This window comes from Lonchura striata, chromosome 1 (genome assembly GCF_046129695.1).
Source record: "Lonchura striata isolate bLonStr1 chromosome 1, bLonStr1.mat, whole genome shotgun sequence".
Lineage (NCBI taxonomy): Eukaryota > Metazoa > Chordata > Aves > Passeriformes > Estrildidae > Lonchura > Lonchura striata.
The window spans coordinates 51,316,600-51,341,088 of record NC_134603.1 but is presented as its reverse complement, the minus strand read 5'-3'; the positions used below and the strand labels follow the sequence as shown (position 1 = coordinate 51,341,088).

General features: G+C 38.2%; 1 protein-coding gene across 1 annotated transcript; it reads right to left on the bottom strand.

The window, feature by feature from the left end:
• Positions 1–995: 995 nt before the first annotated feature.
• Positions 996–22,403, bottom strand: RAB12 (RAB12, member RAS oncogene family). Its single transcript, XM_021525178.3, has 6 exons — positions 22,026–22,403; positions 10,839–10,899; positions 3,155–3,293; positions 2,545–2,634; positions 1,766–1,870; positions 996–1,484 (listed from the first exon to the last, which is right to left on the bottom strand). The coding sequence occupies exons 1-6, from the start codon at positions 22,267–22,269 to the stop codon at positions 1,371–1,373; spliced, it is 753 nt and encodes a 250-aa protein (XP_021380853.1). The 5' UTR covers positions 22,270–22,403; the 3' UTR covers positions 996–1,370.
• Positions 22,404–24,489: the final 2,086 nt, after the last annotated feature.

Below are 24,489 nucleotides of genomic sequence, written 5' to 3'. Positions count from 1 at the left end.
AAGCAGTCACATGCTATTTGAAGGTATCAGCTGGGCCAGGTCATCAGCTGCTCTCCCAACAGAGCAGTGACCAAGGTGAACAACTAATGTCTGCTGCTTTTCCAACTACACCTAAAGGAACTGTCAAACAGAAAATTAAATCATAAGACAATTAACACAAGTGTTGTTTAATATTCCACATTCTACCTTTTACCCATCATTTGATACTTGCCATTCTAATAACAGGTGCAGTTCCACTGTCATTCATAAATACAAAATTTTATTTGCACTTCATTAGTTTAGAAAGACCACAATGTTTTTCAATACCACAACATTCAGGACACACCAAGTTATTCAAATATGTATCTACTGATTTACCACAGCTAAACTAAACAGTGCATTTAATAAAAGATATACCAAAGATATAATTCACAAGTTCATTATCAGACAAAATCCTAACACAGTATTTGCTTGATGGGAATAATTTCCACCATTAGGAAAGAAAATAATTTTACCTTAGGTTCCCTTTCCCCATCCCTACAGATGTCCAGACAAAAAATACACATATATATTCCTTGACACAGGAAAATGTATCATCTTAATTTCTTTTTTTCCTCAAGAATTTGTCTAGGACAGCAGCATTGCTTTTTTATACTTCTTTTAGAGTTTGATATATCTCCATTCTTTTATTGAAACTTAATGATTCTTGTAACCAAATTTATGTTTATGCATAAAATTATATATGCTTTTTCAAAGTGCAATCTTAGATCTGCACCAGGTATGATGTCTTGGTATACAAAGAAAGGGTGCAGCATCAAACAAAATAAATAAAAGACTGCCAAAAATTAAACTTAGCTTTTCAATAAATCCAGTCAGCAGAGGATGCTACAGCCAAAAAAGTTTTCACTACATTAAAAGGAAACATAATGCTGATTATGGAAGCTTTGTACATAAAGTCCTCTGTTTTTAAAAAATTTGTCTTTAAAATAGTTAGCAAAGCACCATATACTTATCTTCATACCAGAAGAGCTTCTGCCTGCCTGTTTATAATAACAAAGAACTATAACAACATTACATTTATGTCAAGAATAGGTATAGATTTAATTTCTCCTCCTCCTCCTCAACTGGATGTGTGGCAAACCCCCACCGACTGTACAGTATTTATAACACTGGGGCAATGAACGAAACATTGTGAGGGAGAGGGGTAATAATTAAATGTTATAGTTGAATCCTACATAGGATTGTATATTTGCATATTTACAAGTTAGTGTGTAGCTCTGACTCGAATAACAAAGTGCAACGAGAAACTGCCAAATGATTGTAGTGCAGAGTAGTACAGATACTTTCTTTACCCTCCTGCTCATATTTTTCACTCTGGAGAAAATAAAAAGTCAACAGCAACGGACATGTGGCCTTGGAGGAGGCAGTTCTGGTGGGATTTCTGGCTCTGGTTGCAGGGACAGGATACTGTTGGACAACTCACTTCTTATAACATCCAGTGGCATCTTAAAGAAAAGAAAAATCACCTGTAAACAGTCATCTACATAAAAAGAACTCATTTCAAGAGTTCACTGACAGACAAAGCCTCAATTTCAGGGTATTTTGGGTCTTAATAGTGAAATGCAATGGTCAGCAGTCTGTGAACTGCATCATGCCCACTATCTATTATCCAAAAAGTTTATATGACAATCTGTACTTGTTCTCTGTCCTCCCAAGCATGTGCAGTCATTATTTAAACACTGACCATTCATGTGACCAGAGGAATACTACCACCTCAGTATTTTACCTTTTTCAGAATGTCATCAACAAGTTTTAGAAATATTTCATCCACATTAAAATTATCCTTGGCACTTGCTTCACAGAACCGCATCCCAGTTATTTGCTGTGCAAACTGATGGGAGAGAAAATAAAATAACTCCATGAAGATACATGCAAACAGCAACAGATAGCAAATATATCTTCCTCATAAAACCTTAAAAAAAATCCAAACGTAGAACTTTCCCCAAATCTGAGATGGAAGTCTAATTCAATTAATAATTCTGAATCTGCATGGTACAGAAAATATTGCAACACATAATTTTTGCTTAAAATAAGTTTATTGGAAAAGTACTCTGCATTTTTCCAGACTTAATTTATGTATTCAGTTGACACGTATTGCTGCAGACTGCCAAAAAGGAAGAATTTCTCAAAACAGCTAATCTCAACTTTACAATAGTACTGTGAAGCAAATATCTGAAAGAAGGCACACAAAGATTTCCTGACTAGAGATCTCCATTTGTGCTTCAAGTCTTCACTATGTCCCCTTTTAGAGCCCAAAAAGGAGTATCCCCTACACTACTGGTACAGTGTAAACTGACTTGTAGATTACTCTTTCTTTAGACCAAAGACAACACTACTCCAGCAGGAACACTTAAAACTGCACATTACATACAAACACCACATGGGTTTTGAGAGACCACAACCATCACTCTCAATATGCTCCCTGCATCCAACAGTTTGAACAAGAGCAGCCACGGACCATCAGCAGCAATGCCACAACAGCTTTGCCTCTAGACCTGTCCTTACCTTCTCTCCCTGCTGCCGAGTAATCTCTCGATCAACTTCACAGTCCAGTTTATTTCCAACTAATAGAAGCTCTGCATCTTCTGAAGCATACTGCAATTAAAACATTTCTAATTAACTAAACCTAGAAACGTAAGATTTTGTAATGCAAACACAGTACAAAAAAAGGGCAATTCCACTAATAAATAAGGAACCACACTGACACACTTTATAGGTAAGTGCTCTTCCCAAACATTATTTCAAAAATTTTCAAATTTTAAATTCAATTTTTAAAACATGATTTAAGAACTAGCTGCTCTAGTTTATCTAAGAATGAACACAATGACCTTATTTCACAGACAGGAAACCAACTCCCATCCCCCCATTGCAAAGGTAAATGAGCAATGTTACAGATTTTCACTGACACTTCTAACTGGGACAATTCTAGTTCAAGAAAGCAGGAATGGACAACTATTTTGCAAGCAAAACACATCAATGTTAAATCCTGGCTAAAAGTAATCAGTGAAAGCATCTGACAGTAGCTTATTAATCCTAAACACATGCTGTAAATTCTTTTGAGGGGAAAAAATCCTTGTTAAATAAAGCATATAAAAAGAAAATACTTAAGGCATACCTTATCAATCATTTTCATCCATTTTGGTAAATCGTCAAATGTTTCCTTCTTGGTGATATCATACACCAAAATAATTCCCTTGGCACTTCTGTAATAAGCTGAGGTAATGCTGTTGAATCTCTCCTGACCTGCTGTGTCCCTAAGAAGCAGCAGCAAACAGTGGCACAAATATTTCACCAATTTGCAAAGTAGAGAATAACTTTGTTTACATTTTAATAATAACACTCCCACATTCATTAGAGACACTTCCATATGTGTGAATTTCAAGAAAAAAACCTGGAGCAGTACTTTCAATCATAAAACGTTTTCATATTAGAACTATTTATCCCATACTAACTTCACCAAGAAAGGCCACCAAACATTTCTATGTGTGTCTGAGAGTGAAGCTATCCAATGAAAATGTACCAGGAGATAAAGCTGGTTTTGTGTTATTTGGTGTTGTGCGTTTTGTGGACTTTTGGTTGGGTTTTTTTAGCAGCCCTGAAAAAAATGAAAAAATAAAGGAAAAAAATGGATACATGCTTATTAAACACATCCACACACCCAACTATAAAATGAGCAATGCACTGATCAGTATCATTTGAGCTTTCAGACACTTTTTGGATCAACCACAGCAATTCAGCCATGGTTCTAAAACTACTGCAAAACCCACTGGCACAGAAGTGAACGAAAAGAGTGAGCAATAACTAAGTGGTAAAACTTCTGCACTAGAGACCTGACTTTCACACTTACAACTATTTATCTAAGGTGTGCAAGTAACATTTCCATCCTCACTGTCAGCACTTTAGGTATTTCAGACAGGGTGCATTCACACTGGAGAATAATTTCCAGCAACGAGACTAAGTCACCCATATGGCTTCTGTTCCAAAGTAGATGAGACAGAAGAGTTGTTTCTTATTGCACCATGAAAACTTTTGAACTGCTTTTAATCACATCATCAAGCCTGCCTAGGGAAGATTTTTTGACAGTTATACTAAAAAAATAGTTGGTACATATCCTAAGTCTTAAAATGTGACTTGTATTTCAATTGATAGGTTATATGCTGCTCCAAAGTGATCAAGCATTTGTTGCTGGAGTACAGCTCCCAAAGTCAATGTATAATTTTGAATTTTCACTGTTAGAACAAGTCAAAAGATGGATCAAAATTAAGAGTAGGAGGAAATTAATTAAAAATTAGGAGGGAGGAAAATTGTGTGCATGTGTGTTGGGATTCGAGACTTCGAAATTAATCCTCTTCAACAGTCACATTTTAGACAAAAGGAGGAGAATGAATTTGGGAATGAGATTAACAATGGAGACCTGAAACACTTGTTACAAAAAAAAAAACCAAAAAAGTCACATTCACAAAATGCCACATTGATTGTCCTGAAGATTTAACTCCTTTAAGGTTCTATACACAAGCAGTAGAATAGACTACCATAAACCTATCTTACTCTGCATAAAATCTTTAGGAATTTCAAGCAAGTTTCAAAGTGAAGTATTATTAACTTGCCCCTGAAATTGCCACAAGTGTACTTGATAGCAACAAATATTTGCTAGTGATTTTACAAAGTAAAGCAGAGTCCAATAGAAAAAGATTTTCAAGCTCTGCTTCATAGCCTGTGGGAAAATAATGACTTATGCTTCACTGCAAGCCAATGACACTGCAACAAAGGGCAAAAAAGAACCAATTCATATTTCACCCATTTTTGTTTTATTTTTATTCAAATCTCACTCTCAGAACTTCAGAATTACATTCATATAAACCTCTGGGACCCTACAGAAAATGAAAACAGGTAGCCTGTTTCAATAAGGTCAAGCACCAGTAGTATTGCAGACCAGTTTTAGATGGTTAATTGGTAGTATTCTTTTCACTAATGAGGCATTTTTTGTAAAGCCATACAAGTTCTGGCAGCTGAAATTATATATATATAACATTAATCACAGCAAGTAACTCTACATTCTTTTCCATTACTTTTTTATTACAGTCAGATTCATTTTTTGGAAGGTCCTTTGGAAGTTCAATCTGTTAAAAAATTAGTAATTTTACTATGAACCGTTGATTTTCCACATATGGATAACACTGCTCTAGTGCTTATGAACAGAACTCTCAGAATAATGACCTTGCAGAGCAGCCTTGTGTCATCTGTTGCTAATCCAGCCTACTGATGAAGTGTATTAGGGGTGGGGTACCTTTAGTTCCATCATTCTGAGCACAAATAACTACATGGCAGGTGGAAGGGCACATCTCGTGGGAGAATACACCAATTCTATCTTTGTTCAGAGCAATGGGAAAAGTTGCTTTTTGGTTTTGTTTGTCAGTTTAGTTTTGCTGGCCAGTCTTTCCCTCTTTTCTGTGCCCCTAGTGGAAAAGAGAAATAAAGAGGGTATTTCAGAGTCACTTGTCTGTGCCTTCAGGTAAAAGCTAAGGACCTTTAGCAACTCCATCATGGGGTACCAGATCACTGAGTACATACATTATAAAAACAAAGGAGAAACAAACACTAATGCTCCACTACCCTCCCTGAAGGCAGTCATCAGTGCACTGGATAAGTAGGCCGTGAAGAGAACTATGCAACATTACAAAACTCTCCCACTCCAGCTATCTCCAACCCCACACTTTCCCAGCCCTGCTGAGTGCTCTATCTCCAAATCCACCTGGTACTATCAGCTTATCCTCTCTCCACAACATCCTCAGGCTCTTTAAAAGTTTACAGCATTCCTAGGCTGCTGCACTCTGTGCTCCTGTTTGTGTAGGTCCTTCACCCAAATGTCCAAATGTGACAACCTGAAGTCTGGCTTGCTGCCTGTTTGGGACAACCACATGCTGTGGCCAGTTCAGAACACCCATGGACAGCCTGGCTGCTCACTACCTATACTAAATGGCCAGATGACCACTGGCTGTCACCTGGTCATGCCAATTCCAGTGCATTATGGCTGACTTTCTTCGCCTTGCTTGAAGTCACTGACTCCCCCACACTTCACCTCTCCTCCTGTAGCAGGTGGAAATGAAACCAGTCAGCAGGTGTCTGACTGTGAGCGTGATATTCTAGCCCTTATTTCCTTTGAAAAGTGGAAGAAAGTAAGCTGAATTTGCTGTCTCTAACATTACCCTTAAATTGTATTAGTCTTCAAAATGTAAGGTGAAAGTTGGAAAACTATTTCTGCAATAAGTAAGTTTAAAATGCAATCCCAGGCTACCTAAGTAAACTGCAGTTTGAATACCAAGTTGATCTTTAGCATGGAAAATCTTGTCTTCTACTAGGTGCCATCATACTTTTCATGAAAATGTGCAGCAAATTCTTCCAGTGTTGAGAAAAAAAATTACCACCCCTAATGCAAAGCTTACATTAAAAGCACGTCCAACTTTAAATGCCTTCTTCTAATGTGCAGGGCTGGAAAAATTATTCTTGCTATACTATTTTCATGGATGCATTCACTCCTGCAGTTTGAGTATTTTAGTAAGGATAGCTATTGAAGCACTAGTGGAAAGCTGGAAGAAGGGATGACCACTGTTTAACACTCATGACTTTCATGAGTGATACCAAGTGCTACTAGTTCTTTATTTGCTCTGGTCAGAATCAACACTATAGCAGAAGGCAGTTCAATTTAATTCCAATTAAAGTAAATTCCAGAGGTTCATATAAGAAGTTACTACAACTTAAACAATGACTTGGCATAACTGAAAAAACTGAAAGATTACTTTTTTTTTTAATGCTAAAAGTAGTTTTCTTCTGTTGATTTTTTTTTCCAAGAAAGTTTTCTAAATGAAAAGCATTGGTCTTTCTAATCTGTAGTCAGAAATATACAGTGTATATCCTCAACCAGCTATAATCTGCAATGAGAGAATCCAATGGCTTGACTGTTTTTTGCTTTCCAAACAGAAACTAGACATCACTCCAAAAATACAAACATACAACAAACAAAAGCAAATTAAAAAAAATAACATAAAGCCCATTTTCAAGTGTTGACTTGTCATGTTCTATGGTAGACTGCATAAAACACAATACAAATACAGTTAATCTTAATTAAAATATCTTTGGATAATTTATCTTTTACATGAATGTTCTCTGTGTCTATCCAAACCAGTTGAAACAAACACATGGACAGAAAACTGTCAAAACTGTCTCTGGCTCTCTAGTTAAATTAATTTTTTATGAGTGGCGGTGTAAAGTGGCAAAAGAAGTAAAAATATTTTGAAACTTGCATAAAAACTTAACACTAATGTAACACTTTCACTGCTCTATGCTTCTATGGAACCTACAGGTAGTATTTTAAAAAATGCTTTAAGGTAATTTTAAAGGTTAATTCAGCTTGTCAAACAGATTTTTTTTCCTCCCATGAACCACAAATATATTTAAGATCTTTTATTATAGAAATAATTTCTTTCAGAGGTACTGAACCAAAGAAACAACGTTCTTATATATTCTAGAACAGGGACTTTCCAAGACAACTGTCTCTTAAAAAACAGAGCAGGCAGAATGTGAATTTTTTTATTAGAATGCATTGCTTTAAAACACCTTCAGAAGCAAATGAAGCTTGTTTTGTTCCCAAGTCTCTGGCTACCTTGAGCATTAAACCTGTAGAGGTATCAGAGAACTCCCTTGGCTACCCAGAGAGGAACTGGGTGCAGTGGCAGGGCAGCACTGCTTCCCACAACCAGCTCCTTTCTTTCAGAGGGGAAGCTGGAAGTGACTGTCAGCTGTTTGTGTCAGAGACTGCCCAGATTACTCAGCTGAGAGGGCACAGTCAGACACCTTCCTGTCCTGCTTCAAAGCATCAGTAAGGGGTTGCTATTATTGGATCAGTTTTCTTCAGCTTTGAAGAAGCACTGATTCACAGATGCTTGGATTTACCTGGACACTCACACTATCCAGTAGTTCTGGTTACTCTACTTCAAGACTTGAGTTGCATGCAGGTATTACTTCTCACAAGACACAGGAGCTTGTGTCAGCCTAGAACTGCATGGCAGAAGCTGATTTACTGTATCCTAACACTTTTGGCAACCCAAGCGGCACCACTACCTGTTCCAGGTAGCATGAAAAGGTCGATACTCCCCTGTGTCCTCAGTGAAGCTCTATCATTGCATCATGTAAGGAGTAGAAGGCTGTTTCCTGACTTGAAGTCAGGGAAATCAGGGAAGCAGGGACCAGACAGGAAGCTAGAGGTGAGAGTAGATGCCTCTCTTGACCCTCAGGGCACAGTTCCCCATTATGAAAAGAACACAAGAAAAAAGTCCTTTTGTATTCTACTAACAGCAGCAGGTGTGAAAGCTGCTTTCAAAAGGATGGTCCTGCACACCTAATCGCTAGAAATATTCAACATTGTACTGTTTTAAGGTACCTTTTGATAACCTCAAGTGGTAGAGCTTTGCGAAAAACACTCTGCTGATAGTGGTTAGGGAACAGACAGGTCAAATGACCATAAAAATACTGAATTAAACGTTTTGAAAACCATTCTTGTTTAACTCTAGAAGTAGAATAATCAGACTACTAAAACAAAAGCAAAATTTCATGCTTTGAAATGTAACTTTAGTCATTTTAAGAAAACAGGTAGGTGTAAACTTCAGGAATTATCTGTTCACTGAATAAAACAGGTCGTTTTTGTAGTAAAGTTACTGCAATCAATGTACATAACACTACCAGGAAGTATGATGCAGCCTAAATTCTATCACTATGTAGGTATGAAAGGAGACTGACTTTTGATCAGCCATGCAATTGAAGTCTTCATTTCTAAATTTCCTTGATTTGGTAAACTGCTCTCCTCTTCAACCTAACAACTGGAAGTACAAGAAGGAGCTGAGGGACCTGGGGTTATTTAGCCTGGAGAAGAGGAGGCTCAGGGGAGACTTTGTCAATCTCTACAACTGCCTGAAACGTGGCTGTAGCCAGGTGGGGGCTGGTCCCTTCTCCCAAGTAAATGGGGACAGGATAAGAGGAAACAGCCCCGAGTTCCACTAGGGGAGGTTTACATTGGATACTAGGAAAAAAAAATCTCTTCACTAAAAGGACTGTCAAGCAAAAGTCATACTTATCTAATTACTTTTCTGAAAAACCTGGAAGTATGCCAAGGTAGGTTTAAAGATTAAGTATAAGAACAACATTTTAACAGCCACTGTTGAAGAGAAAGTGAAACTTAGGAGCAGGATGTCATGTTCATGAATTTTATCATATTTTAAAATATTATCTCTTTACATTGTGTTTTACTTGCCATTTTAGTAAGGCTTCCCATAGGAGTAATTATCACATCTTAGCAATCTATCAACTTTTAAATTCAATTTTTAAAGTGTCCTATATCCTACTAGCATATTCTCAATATGTGGAAAATAATGGTTTAAACATCTCTTTTCCAAAAGTCTTCACTCCTCTAACGTATTTATTCAACATGGGAATTTTTTTTATAAACTTAGTACATTTCACAGTAAGCATATTAGGTACACATTAGCATCTCCACATCAGAATTTTTTGTTACCTCTGTCAGCTCCAGCAGACCCTGGCTAACAATTGCTGGCTCAACTGCCAGTCTTGTGGTCATAGGTTTCCAAAGAGGGACAGATGAATGAAGACATGCCACTAACATTCAAGTGTTAGGTGACTGATGAGACCAAAGATGAAGCAGCAGTTAACTCAGAGGGAAGCAAGACAGACACATGGTGTGACAGACAGAATTGATGGTGACCTGCCAAGAGGAGTTAGTAAACTGAATTCACTGCATCCATGTAGTTCAGAAAGAAAAACTACTAGAATATCCCAAAAGTGTAATAAAAAGAATATTTAGAGCTTCCCCCCGCCTATGGATTGTTAGCAGCTTAAACAGTTTAACTACAATGCTAATTATGCATCACACACTGTTAATAAACCAAAGCTAAGCTTCTACATAGTAGTATGTAAGATTAATGTATAGAACATAGCTGGTTTATTCTCTCATTATTATGCTTATGTATTGTACTACTCTGCAAAACAAAGGAGTGTTTAGCTTAATAACTTCTAAGCAATAAAAATAGTATTAATCACTAACATGGAGAACCATTACCAGAAATCATGTAGCCTACTGCAAAAAGGAAGAATTTAGCTCAGACATTGACCTTTCTGTAGTAGGACATCAGTACCAGTAAAGGTAGAGTTTTATTTGCATGGGATTGCTTTATTTTTTTAGGGTGGATATGATTTACTTAAGTCTTGAATATCATTCACTTTGAAGTATTTAAAAACAGTGTCAAAGGAACAGCACTGCCTATACCAAGCTTCAGAAAAACAGTTACGAGAATACTTCACAGTTGCTTTACAATTGCTGTTACAATGAAGGTCAGTTTTAATCAGTCCAGAAAAATAAAGAAAACAAAATATACTTTCTCTTGCATCTATTTAACAGTCAACTTTTGTTGTTTGTAGAACTCCTATTTCTTATGTAGGTGATGTCATTCTTCCAGGAAAAGCGGCTCAAGGCCTCTGTGATGCATTAATATTTCAGTAATTACATTCATGCCCTACTTCTAACTTTATCTCTCCTTCTCCTCCTTTTACCCTCACAAAAATCTAAGAGCTATGTGGTTTGGTTTAAGTCTTGTGGGAATGGAGGAAAGGAGTAATAGGGTAAGAGCTAAACCAGCTTAGAACAGTTAATAGTAGTATTAGACAAGCATATTAATTCATGCTAGAACATAAAAATTAAAACATATTGCTGGTTGCATGTTTGTTTTACTTACCAGATTTGTAATCTAATTTTCTTTCCTCTTAGCTCTACTGTTTTGATTTTAAAATCAACACCTATAAATAAAATACAGTAAACAGAAAAGGAGGAATAAGAAGCAAAAGTAATGAGGGTGCAATTTTTTTTTTTATACTTTTTTTTTAGATCAACTTGTAACAGTCTGAACAAGCAGAAGGGTTTGCACCACTACATTCAGCTCAGGAACATCATGAGGATTTGACAACCACTAAATAACTTGTGAGCCATCCAATTCGGCAGCATCACAACATAAACCTTCCACTTTGTGCAAAATTTCCAGCAGCAGTTAAACCCAACACAACAGTAAAACAACAGGCTCAGAATGATTGTTTCTCTCCTATTCACCTCGACTGTCAAGGACAAGCCTGTTCTACTTCCAACTGGTACAGATGCCCCGGAGGCATGGAGCAGAACCAATCCCTCCACATCAGTTTTGCTGTTTGTGAAGCAGGAACAATATAGGTGTGGCTTCTAGGATGGATGCTTAGCATGTGTAATGTGCTGTAGTAAAGTGCTAGAATTGAGGTTGGTTTATGAAAAAGTTTATCAAGACTGTAATTTTTAAGTCCTATAAATTAGAAAACTTCTTATATTCAAAGAGGGTATTTGACTTTTAAAATTTATTTTATACCTGTATGGTACTTTCATTGATCATCTCAAAACTCCAGATGCATTTTGAATGCATGCTAAATATCAAAAATAGAACCATGAAGACTTTGTTAAACAGAAAGATTTACCTTTTATAAAAAACTAATGCTGGCTAGCAACACGTAAGACATACTGTGGTCAAACAATACCTGGACACAAAAGATTACCACCTTAACTACAAAAATGTATCAGGGAATAAATGTCCTTGAATATAATAGATTTGTAGATTGTGATCCTGTTCATTTTAGGATACATTTGTAAGAAGATTTTTGCTTCAGTTCATCCTTCTACACATCATCCCTCCTAACACAGCTAAATCAAAAAGGGAGAAATAAAAAGACATGAGAACATGGTTCAGACCTGTACAGTTAAAACTCACACAGAAGTGTAGAAGCATAATGTGTTGCAAACACTTTTACCATTTCAAATCCAATTGTAAACTAAGAACAGGGATGAAAGTGAAGAGAAAAAATGGTTTTTATTTTCTCTAACAAAAACGACATATTTTCCCAAAGACTATCCTTGGTAAAAGCTGAGTGTCCCTGCTGATATTAAGAATTGAGATTGAATTTAAACTTTGACAGAAAGGACTGAACTTGGCCCTTATGTCCATATTTTTAGTTTGCAGAGCAAGTGGACATTTTTCAGCCAGATTAAATAAATGGAAGGATCACTGACCTTCATTCTCCTAAACAAATATCCCCTCTAACAGCCTACAGTTGCACATTGCATATTGATAAAAGTAATGGTCATCACACCATGACATTTGTCCTCATTCTCCATGACCTTAATAGTTGCTAGCACACTTAATCACCAATTCTTGGAGAGATATTCAGGACATGATGCCTGTACTTCACTTACACACACGTACCTCTTTCAAACCCCAGAAGTTAACATGTTAAACTGATTTGTACTAAGAACCTCAAAATCTTGAATGCCAATTTTCAAGTGTTCATATGCAAATTGATAAAAATATTCAAATTATTAAAATTTCAAAGAATTTATTAATCCTAACTTCAAGAAATATTTTTGTACACTTCTGAAAAGTGACTGTCTTAGTGCAAAAGCAGAAGAGAAATGATCCAGCTATGTTCTAGTATTCCAAGTGTGTGAAATGAGACTTCTCATAATTCTATTCTAATAATATTTGTAAAGAAACACACATCCATTTCCACACTTATAAGCCTTTTCTCTATATAAATGCATTTAAACTATAAAATGCAATTGTCTTAATAGTCATAGCTTTGTCTATGAGATAGAACTTTACTTGTAATTGCTTGCCTCAAACCTCTCCTGTCTTCAAGGAAGTTTGAATATAACTGCCCAGCCATCTCAATTCCAATTCCCCATCCTGCCATTCTGTCATACAGGACATACTATATGATTTGCCATTCATTTGATGTTAAAAAAAGTCTAAATCATCTCTGAGCCCAAGCTGAGTGTTAAAACCACCACAGGGATTTCATGTAAGTTTCAATAATTCTAACATAAAAATATTTTTATTTTTATAGAAGTGGTTTATAAAACCACTGCAATCTTATACAAAACAAAAAAACAAAAAGCTTTTGTTATATTAAAAAAAAAAACCCAAAAAACTATGGAGAGAAAATCCAACTGTTGTAATAAACCACATTTTCAAATGGGACTTCCTGGGACTAGAAGGTCCAATATATTAATAAAATGAAGTAGAGAAAAGACGACATATTAAAGAGATTGTTTCAAAATAAATAATATGTCAACAGCATTCTTAGTTTAAAGGAAGAGCTTTCTATTAATCGTCTTAAAGTTGTACCATGAGATATTTTCCTACTGTGAAATTTTGCAAGGAATGATACAAACAAGTAACAGTTTTGGAAAAGCAGACAGAATCTTCTATAGAATTGTTTGAATCACTTAAGTCAGACAGAGTGCCAGAACTCTTCAAAGGTTGCTCAATTACGTTTTATAATTAGTAATGCTCTGCAAGCATCAATACAATACCAAAAGCTTCGTGTCTGCCAAAACTGAAGGAAAAAATGTGGCATCTTTCCTTTTGCACACGAAGAAACAAATTCCTAAGCCTGTCAGGTTTCATTAGCCTGCTTCACCATAAACAGTCCAAAGCCAGCGCTTCGAGTTTACATACAAATTAGTAATTCAATTAAAACAACAACACAATAATTTGTTTTCTACTTCAGTTTCAAATATTGCATTGAGTTAAGAAAAAGGTCAATGAAAGAAATTATTTAGCTTGACACATGTTAATGGAAATACCAAATGAAAAGTTTTGCTATCCATACAATTACGCTGGCATGGTTTTATATATAGTTCAATAAAATAGAAGAATCAACAATTACTGTTGACACCTGCATTAAATCTGAATAACATAGCTTATAAAAAGAAAGGAATTTAAAAGGTTCTCTTTGGCTGCTACAATACCAGCAAACTACCAGTGGTTTGCATGCTACCCACCTTGCATGTAAAGGCTGCTGGGTTAATTGTCAGTGAGTAACAAAATATACACATGCCAGGAAACCTGACAAGTGCATGTGCTTATGACCATACTGAAGCATGCCATTTGCCAGGTCACAGTGATGTTAGGGGAAACAAAAGGCTCATTACAATCTCCCATCCCATTAAAAAGTCAGCTTTCTCTACACATCAGGCTTGCATGGACAATAGGCAATCAGTAATATTCCAAAATTATTACACTCTGACAACTAGTAAATACAAATCACCATCTCTCTTTTTATGGATTTTATAGATTAAAATAGTATGTGTTTTGGATGTCACATTTTGACTCCCATGTTTTGCTGGAAAGGCATTTTTCAGGAGTCCAAACAAACATCCTACAAAAACTAATGAAAAAGGCACAAAAATACAAACCTCAGCCTCTGGTTTGGGTTTCTGATTTTGCATTTATTTAAGTGTTTGAACGTATATTAGTTGAGCTTGCCCTGCAACTTAAAACTGCAAAGGAGCATTTCTCCTCTCCCCACAGGCTAGACACATGTTAAACACAGCATTAAGGACAGCAACACTAACCTGGTGTAACACAAGTTAAGGATTTGCAACATTATATTTAATGTGCACCATCCTTGTTAGTAGCACATGAACTTTGGATGAAAAATTTAGCTTGTACAAAGAACATCTATTACAACATGGGCTCAACTGAAGCTATGCCTCCTCTAGGAAAAACAAAGGGCTACCAGGACAGAAAGGTTTAAAAGTATTTTAAACACACAGCCAAATAACCTGCCTGCACTCTTTACAAAACTAAACAGCCTTAAAAGAAAGAGAACAGAGACTCAAATCAGAAGCACAATAATGAAGTTCTAGATAAGGGCAAGTCACTGAGGATGACATTTCTTGTCAATGAACCAAACTTGCGACTGTTTCAAACTTGAGACTGAAATCCTACAAAAATGAAGCCTAGCCCAGAACTGACTACAGTATACTAATTTCTCACCCCAAACAGAACTAGAGCTTATCTGCCAAAGCACAAACTGAAATACACACAACTGGGTACAGCCTTTCTCTTTAAAGCTAAAAACATTTGTTTAGAAATAAAATATTAAAGAAGCTTCTTACTATGCATTTTATGTTTAAATTTATAATCTTTAATTTCCGTTCATAAGAGACAGAAAAAGAAAGTCGAAACAGTTTTGCTTAATGCACACAGAGTGACCTTTCAGTGGCAAGATTTCCTGGTAACAAAGTTAATGGAAGAGCTGGGAAAATAGATGCAAATAGAGCACAAAAAAACCCCCTCTAACTAAAATCAATTCCAATGGATTCAATTTTCAGAGGCCTATTAGTGATTTGCAACAAAGTAATTAAATCAGTGAAAGATAATCAGACCATGCTTAAAGAAACACAGTTAAAAAAAAATCAGAGGTTATTGCCAATTAAGCCTTAAAACAAACATATATAAAGACTATGACAGGTTATTGAATCTGGTCATCTGACACCATTATGCCAAAAAAAAAAAAAAAAAATTTCTTACTTATTCTACATTTGATAACTGAGATCACATGAGTTTTGAGGTAAAAACCATCTTTATTACAAAACATCCTGTTTACTTAAACCTATCCAAAAACTGCCAAAGTCAATGAAAAGATGCTAAAGAGCGTGCCTTCTGATTTCCATCATCTTGCTTGAGAGGGGGGAAGCAATCAACAACAAAGGGCACATAGGGAGGACAGGAAAAGATTACAGAAACTGTTACAAAGAAAAAATACCCCAAACCATTTTGTCTTATTTTAACCAAACTCTAGGGCAAGCACTTAGTTCTTAAAACACACCAAAGTGGAAATTCCTCTTTCAAAATGCACATTACAAATTTAACAATTTCAAAGAAGAGATCTGGAATAATATAGTGCTAAGTCAGATTTAAGTATGTTTAGGGATTATTTTAGAGGCAGGTAAAATACGCTGTCTGTAGAGCTTCAAGCACGTAATTCTAGAACGATTAACATGGAGACATTTGAGACTGCTTGCCTAAAATAAAAGTGTACCCATATCTCAGCTGGAAAATGGGCTACAGACTAGAATGAAACAGACTCCAATTTTCTGGTCAACAACTACCTGACCTGAAGGGAAAACTGAATGGAAGAAGAAAGGTTATTTCATGAGCAACATAACCAGATTTTTAGACAGCAGAACCTATAAGCATTTTGTTTTGGTATCAAGTTTCCCTCTCCTTGGGATATCAGCAGAAATAAGTTGTAAAAGTGTTGCTAACCAACTTCCAGAAGTCCCTGAGAATCATATGGCCCTATTTTCTTTTTTTTTCCTTTGCAAATGACACGCTCAGCTGTTCACAGCAGAGACTGAGTCTGACAGCTGCATTCCAGTCTCCTTGCAAACCTAACTCCTCATTTGACAGCATTCAAGTGGCCTCTTTACTCTGCCTGTTGTTTTATTTGTGTATTCTCATATATGTCCTGGCTAGGGACTACAAGGCTCTCTGACAGTCCTGTAGTGTTGATATAACAGATGGCCTGAATATTTCTATCAGCTGAAGTTAAAATCTAGTTTACAAATGAAAAAAAAAAAAAAACCAAAACCCAAAACCAAAAAACCAAAGTTCAACTTCAAATTTACTCTTTCTTGTAACCTCTTGTTAATTAAAAACCCCATACCTTCACAAAACTCTATTCCTAAACCCTAATAATTTATACTATCTACCTACCTTTTCCTGTTTAAAATTACAGTTTTGCTCACTTATGAGGATTAAAATCATTATGCATAGCAAACCATTGCTGACTATACCAAATGCTGTAAAATACACGTTGGCAGATCTGGGGCAACAATGACTGGCCAGGTGTTTTCACTTGCTGGAGCCTCTATGTTGTCCATCACAAGTGACTACACTGCTCCTAAAGGCAAAAGGTAGCTTCTGGGGGACACAGGCTTCTGTCATACTTTGCACCTCCAGACAAACAAGGAAATTCATACATGCTCCCTAATTTTCTTAAGGTTTTCTGTAAGACAAAACCGTTTTTCTCTGCAAGTTTCTGCTTCTCGCTGTTTATAGTTTGGCAAGAAACTGCAGCACACCATTAACAAGGTATTGGTATGGTTTATTTACACTATTCTGCACTAGTGAAAAAGCTAATACATAAAACCAGATGTATTAACATCCTGGATATGCAAAAGTAAGAACAGTCAATTCTCAGAGAATTACTTATCCCTCATCAAAACTTCCTTCCTTTTTTTTAATATAACAGCATAAATTTCTCACGTTAAGAGCTATTTCTTGATTAAAGCAAGAGCATCTTATTGTTACTTTGTCATGATGTGGTAAACTAAGAAACATCTATTTCTACTTTCTTCCCTCTCCCCACACCAAGTAAGCTTTCAGTGATATCTTACTGAAGCGGGGGGAAATGTTTTAAGAAAAATTAAAATGAATTATACTTGTCAGAGAGCCCACAGGTACACACAAGTGTATCAAAGAAAATAATGTTATTTTAGTTGACTCAGGATGATTTTCTGAAGAATTTTTATAGGTTGTTCTTCATCTCAGATTGCATCAAACTACTAAATTTATTTTTAAGCCATATTTTTGATTTACTGAAAAAAAATAAAATTATTAGTAAGCCACATACTATGTTTACAGTGCCTGTGAGAATACTGAATAGGCAACTAAAAAAACTGAGCAGTAACTTAGCAAGCAGCTCTGAAAAATGACAAAAACTTTAAAAGCGAGTAGTCTGATACTTTTAAGTGAAAAGCATTATGTTATGTGACAAGCTCATGGGAATGAAACGGAACATTTATGTTGTTAGCCCCCATTTTTTTAAGGATAATGAGAATGAAAACAGGTTTGAGTTGTGACAGAAACTCCAAACATACATATAAAAAGGTATATATGTATATATTTGTATACCATATATAAATGTCTATATACTAAAGACAGAGGTTGCCTTACTTAAGAGCATTCTGATAGAAGACAAAGCTAAAGTTTTCACTATTGCTACTGTTCATTTGATGGACACTAGGAATTTTGCATGGACATGGGTATTTTAAAATAAATAATAGGAAAAATACCACTTGGAAGGAAAAGCTATGGACCTCTGTAAATCTCAAGAGTTTCTGACTTCCATACCATTTCACATGAAGGTGAAACAAGGTCAAAGAGCACTTCTGTGAAGTCAAAGGAGTCTTGCACCACAATGCATTTACATGCCACTGATCTGGATCCCTCAGGCCTAGAGCAGATCACAGGTCACTAAATTCCCATCCTGATCCACAACAACCCTTCCCATTACAAGCTCCACTATCATTTTGCTTGTAAACAAGGACAGAGAAAGCTTTAGTGTTTACTACATGTGACACTTTGGTTTCTTATGAACAGCTGCTAAAACAGCCAGCAATGCACAAGGCACATAAACTGCACTGGCATTATCAAAGGCAAGGCCTCTTCCCTGGGATGATTTTAGACCTGGTGGAAAAAAGCTGAAAGATAAGACAGGGTCTCAAGAGACTTCACATACTGAGCCAGCACATAAAATAAAAGCTGAGGAGCCCAACTTGATTTGAAGTACCAGGACAATCAGCATCCTAAGAGGAGAGTAAGTGCAGGGCCTCATCTTTGGGAGAGCAGGAACCTCAGGTTCAGAGATAAAAGTCAGAGAGAAGTGTAATGTCTGCAGAAAAATTAGATTGACAGGAAATACTGCTAAGTACAGGATTTCTGTAGATCTGTCATGGAAGAAAAACAGCAGGGAGACTGGGAATGAACTAAGAATTGGTGGATTAGGTAGGACATACAACCATGAGATGAGCAGTAGCTGGACAGATGTTGGGAAGAGAACAGAGGCCATTGAATATTTAATAAAGGGACTCTGATGAAAAAGAGTCCCTTTAAAAAAAAAATATATTAATATATAAATTTAACATCATGGCTTTGGAGATCTGAATAAGAATGTATTTCTTTTAGGATAAGAGCTAGTTGAGGCAGGATAACGAGGTGGAAGAAGCAGAGGCAAACACTTTCTCCACCCCCATGCTTGAATCTTCTTACAAATGTAGCAGTGAGTATTTATCCACTACCCTTGGAAAGATCATTCTTCTTCACACCATATTTGGTGCACATTTTTTTTAAATTGTCAATTCTGGAAAACCTTCAAGTGGTAGCTTTGGATTCTGCTCCTGTGTGAATAATGCAGGCAACAAATAAGAAATAAAGATCAAATTTTACTTCAAAAGAAAAAGTATAGATTTGTGTTTGTTAATAAACCTAATATGACCCCAATATTACCCCTGAACAAGTTAATATCCCATTATAGAAAGACAGGGGATTTGATACTGGCATGGAAGGAGTAATTTTACCTTCTTCAAAAATCAGTAAATATTTGAGCATATTGGGTATTCTCAGTGCTATGTAAATAGCAGATTTTAGGAGACACAATATTCCATGTAACTAATATAATGCCCAAAATAAATACATCAAAAGAATTTTAGATCAACAGCACATTGTGTGCTGTTATGAATAATAATCTGCCAAGCTATTTTTGAACACTTTCAAAGAAGTTCCATATCTGAGCTGAGACCGAAGACATGTTGATGTGTTTTCATTACAAAATTTTCTTTACCAATCTGGCAATGTAGTCTTCTTAAATTAGCATTTAAATACTGTATCTTACTTAATTGAATCCATATCTTCCCTTTCCTGCAGAAATGCTCCACTTTTCTATAACATGGCACTATTATCAGCACTTAGGAGCAGAAGACAGAAAAGGTCTTTGGACATGTTCAGTTCTGCCACTGTCAGAGGAAGTCTTCTGAGTAGCCTCTGCTTTCATACAAAAGCTGAAGGTACTAAATGTTGTTCTTTTTGTCCTATACATCCACAGGTTTTAGTATAAAAGCATGAAAGTAAGGCTGAGACAAATAATACCAAGATGAGGAAGTAAATATGTATTCTAGCATTCCATTTTAAATACAGCTTTGTTAATACAACAAAATGCAGTTTTTTGGTTGGTTACATGGCCCTTTCAAATTTAATCTCAAGATATCTTCAGTTCATGTAACTGGATCAGTCACAGCATTTTCACTGATGTCTTAAAACACATTCGCCACTTGCAAATTCTTGAAAACCACTGCAGTTAAGTGGTGACAAAGAGCTTTATGACTTCAACTGTGTATTAGAGGCTGAACTCAGGTTGTTTTGGAGTTATTTTCAATCTATATGAAATGTAAATAGCAGAGGTTACTTTTTCTTACTTTATAGTGCAAAAAAATCAGAGTATGTGCTGACTGTGAAAAGCTCCTTCATTTAGCAGTCAAAAGATCTGGGGGAATTTCAACAGCTCTCAAGTTTAGTCTGAGGACCTTGAAAAAAATGCCATTACTATCAAATCCTTCTACATCTATTTTGGCACAAGTTGATTTCCCTATGCTGCTTTATGTTGGCACATTTTGTATAACAAACATTACGTAACCTTCTGTCTAGCAGCATATCACTACTTATTTCCTGTTTCTTCCCTAAAATAAGGAAGCTTCTCTGCTTAAATCATTGTCTCAGTTATTTAGGAAACCAGTTTTGTTGAAAAGACACCATCCTGGAAGTCTGGACTGGGGTCTAGACCACCTCCCCTCACTTTCCAAGATTCACAGCAGGAAACTAACTCCAGTTACAGAGAGCAGCCCAAACTTGACTGAACCCATAATGTGGGTCAACCTAAACAAGATGCAGGAGAGTTAACATCAATGTCTAGACCTGGCAAATTTATAAAGAATACTATTAATTGTATTTTAGTTGTACTATAAATTCAATTAATCTGTTAACCTGGACAAGCTGTCAACATTTCTTCATTACAACACATCCCTTGAGTAGTAATGCCTCTAAAACTGTCCTTCTAACTTCTACAAGGTTAAGTTGCCAACTTCAAACCAAAAAACTTATCAACATAACAGTGCTAATCTGCACTACCAGATCTGGATTCTTAGCCTAGGAAAGAATTAAATAAGTGGTAAAACACACTTTAAAACAAAAGTATGAATTACTGTGCATCATTTTGTTTACAGGAAGATAATTTTGGATGGTAATAACTCAGCTTCTAAAAGGCAATACAATCACTTTTCATCAGATGCTTAAATTCCCTCTACATTCCAAGCTACAATTAAGCTAAGCATACATATTTTCCAGTGACACAGACTTTAACAACCACCTTGCTGCAATACTCAAGAGTTCAACTCCAAGGATAGGACTCTAATAACAACGCAGAATAACTAGGTTGTTTTCCTCCCTTTACACACTTGTGTATTAAAAGACAGCAGGCATTAAATTACCTCAGAGACTCGCACAGATGACTAAATCATGAATAAGACAGTACAGCACGGAACTAGGAGCTTGCTCTCTAGTTAGCTGCTTAAAGAGCCAAACACGCAGTGTTATCAAGAAACAAAACATTAATCTCGGATCTAACATCACAGGCGGATTCTCCACGAAGCCATAGCAGCCATCTGGAGTTAATCTGACTGCAGTCTGGAAGAGTAGTTGAATAACACTTTGGAAGAGTACACAGAATACACACTGCAACTTTTCGACTCCTGAAATACTTCTGTCTCTTTTCATGCAACATTTAAAACTTTAGCACAAAAACCTGCTTTACCAACCATGCCTAATTTTTTTCTTTAAACTGCTTGCCGTTAGCAAGGCTGAAACAGGACAGCCAGCAGCTTCTCAGAACTCGCAAAGGTAACTAGGACATCCACGATCTTTCCAAGAAGAGCTCTTGGCGTCTGGCACCAGCCAAGCCCCTGAGCTTACCACGGCCCAGGAACCCACCCGGGGACATCCAACCCCTCTGCCCCGGGCAGGAAGGGGACGGGGACCACGGCAAGGTCTGGGAGGGAACGCCAGGCCGGCGGGGAGCGGGCCCAGGCTCGGGGAAAGGCTCGGGGAAAGGCGGGACAGGGGCCGGGGAAGGGCGGCCGCCGCACCGAGACCCGCGGTCCCACGGCCGGGCCCGGGAACGCCCCTCCCCCGGGACGGGACGGGACGGGACGGGACGCGCTGCCTTACCCACGGTGGACTTGCAGGCCTCGCAGAAGGTGTCGTCGGTGAATCGCTCCATAAGGCTGGTCTTGCCCACCCCCCGCGACCCGATGATGATCACCTGCAGCTTGAAGTCGGCCGGGCGCGGCGGCTGCTTCCTGCGGCGGGACTGCCCCCCCGAGAGCGCCGGCGACCCCGCCGCCGAGCCCGCCCCGAGCTCCAGCCCGCCGCCCCCCGCCCTGCGCTGCGGCAGCCCCGAGCCCGGCTCCATCAGCGATGCATGCGGCGGCGCCGCGCTCCCTCCCCGCCCTCCCCGCCACCGGCGCCGACCACTGCGAGGCACGGGGAGGAGCGGGCAGCGAGGACGAGACGCGGCCGCCGCCCGGCCCTGCCCGAGGGGAACGGGAACAGGCGCAGGAACGGGAACTGCGCTGCCGGGAGCGGCGCGCCCAGGCCCGCGCCCGCAGCGCCCTCTGCCGCGCCGGAGCCGCGGCCGGGCCGAGCCGCAGGGCCGGCCCCGGAGCGCCCGCCCGTCCGGCCCGGCCCCGGCGGCGGCTCGGGAGTGTGGCTCCGGGGTCAGCCTCGCCCCGGCCGCCTCTTGGCGTGACCCGCAGCCAGATCTTACTGCGAGCTCCCAGTGGGAGCTGCCTCTGCCGGGACGGAGAGGTCTCCATGCTCCTTTAGGGATTGGAGTATTGCTCTTACGAGTAAAGGCTGAGGGAGTTGGGCTTGTTTAGCCTCAAGAAGAGACGACTGAGAAGGTGTGTAGGGAGGGGTCCCAAGAAGATCAGGCTGTTCTCCTTGGTGCTGAGAAATGGGACAAGAGGCAACGAGGGAAGCGGATGCGCAGAAAGTTCCACCTGAACGCGAGGAAGAATTTTTCACTCTGCAGTGACCGTGCACTGGAACAAGTTGCCCAGAGGGATGTGGAGTCTCCCTCAGTGGAGATAATAATCAAGACCGCCCTAGACACAATTCTGTGCACTGTGCTGTAGCACGACCCTGCTTGAGCAGGGAGGTTGGACCAGATGACCCCCTGTGGACCTTCCCTACATGACCAACTCTGTAGTTCTTGATTTTGTGATTGTCTAATTTTGTCTCACCTAAATTTACCTTCAGGTGGTCAAGCAGATCTCAGCCCGGGGTGGACTCCCTCTGTGTGGTAGCACACACGGCTCTGGGGTTGTCCAGGGATGGATTTAATTGTCAGATTTCTGAACCTGGTACCTACTTGCTCCTGGGCACCGACCTTTTCATAACAACCACCTGTGCCAGCTCAGTTATTCAAATTCCAAGCAAAGGAAAATACAGCTGTAGAAGTAGTGTAATAAATCATATGAGAGAAAAATCATCAGGATCAGTGTTGTTCATTGTAGTTTTTGAGGAAATTTCTTATCTCTCCAAGCTCTGAGGACCTAGAGTTCAGAGAATATAGATTTTTCAGATGTAGCAGAATCATAAAATGGCCTGGGTTGAAAGGGACCTTCAAGATCATCTAATTCCAATCACACTGCTGTGGGCAGGGACAACTTCCACTAGACCAGGTTGCTCAGAACTCCATTTAACTTGGCCTCGAGCACTTGCAGGGCTGAAGCATCCACAGCTTCTCTTCCAGACATAGGAAGGATTAATGGTTTTAAGAGAATCTGAAATTTACCTGTAGGATAAAGTATTATGAATGTGAGAGGCATGAACAGTCAAAGCTGGTGGAGATGTGAGAACATTCGGTCCTATTTCCTAGATTCTCACTACCATTTTTAAGCTAAGAAAAATTGTCAAGGGAATGTGAAACTACAGGCACGTTTAGGAAACCACTGCCATACAGGAATGATTTTCTCAATAGCTAATTTTCTTGCCCAAGGGAGGCTATTTGATAGTGAGGGTAAGTTTCCTAGAACAACAAACAAACAAAAATAGAAAAAACCCAAACACAAACCCACAAATAAGCAAATTAAAAAAAAACCAAAAACACAAACAAAATTAGAACTAGAACTAGGTGGTTCTAGTTAGTGGCATTTTTCTTAATTGCCACTAATTTTCATTACAAGAAAAACTGTCAGTTCTTTGAACAAGTAGAATGGTCTAAACCTTAAAGCAAACAAAGACCATAAAAATCCCAACATTTCTTGTGCATTACACTCACCCCACCCTCTCCATACTGTTATATGTAATACTATAATTAGGTATTTGAAGGGGCAACTCATCACTGAGAGTGAATTAATCTACCAAATACAGCATCATAACAAGATAACCCTTTTGGTTTTAGTTGGGTTTTTTATCCCTTAGGTCCATACTATAGAATTATAATGTTCTTCCAAATCTCTAACTCTGATATATCCTCAAGACTCCTGTTTCTCCTGAAGGGTGCAGGCCACTAGTTATGTTGTAGGCTGGTCCTGCACATTCCTTATTGGTCATTAGAGTAGCCTCAGTTCCACATGTTATTTTGTGTGCTACCAATTCACTTTCAAACAAGGTAGGTCAAGCAAAT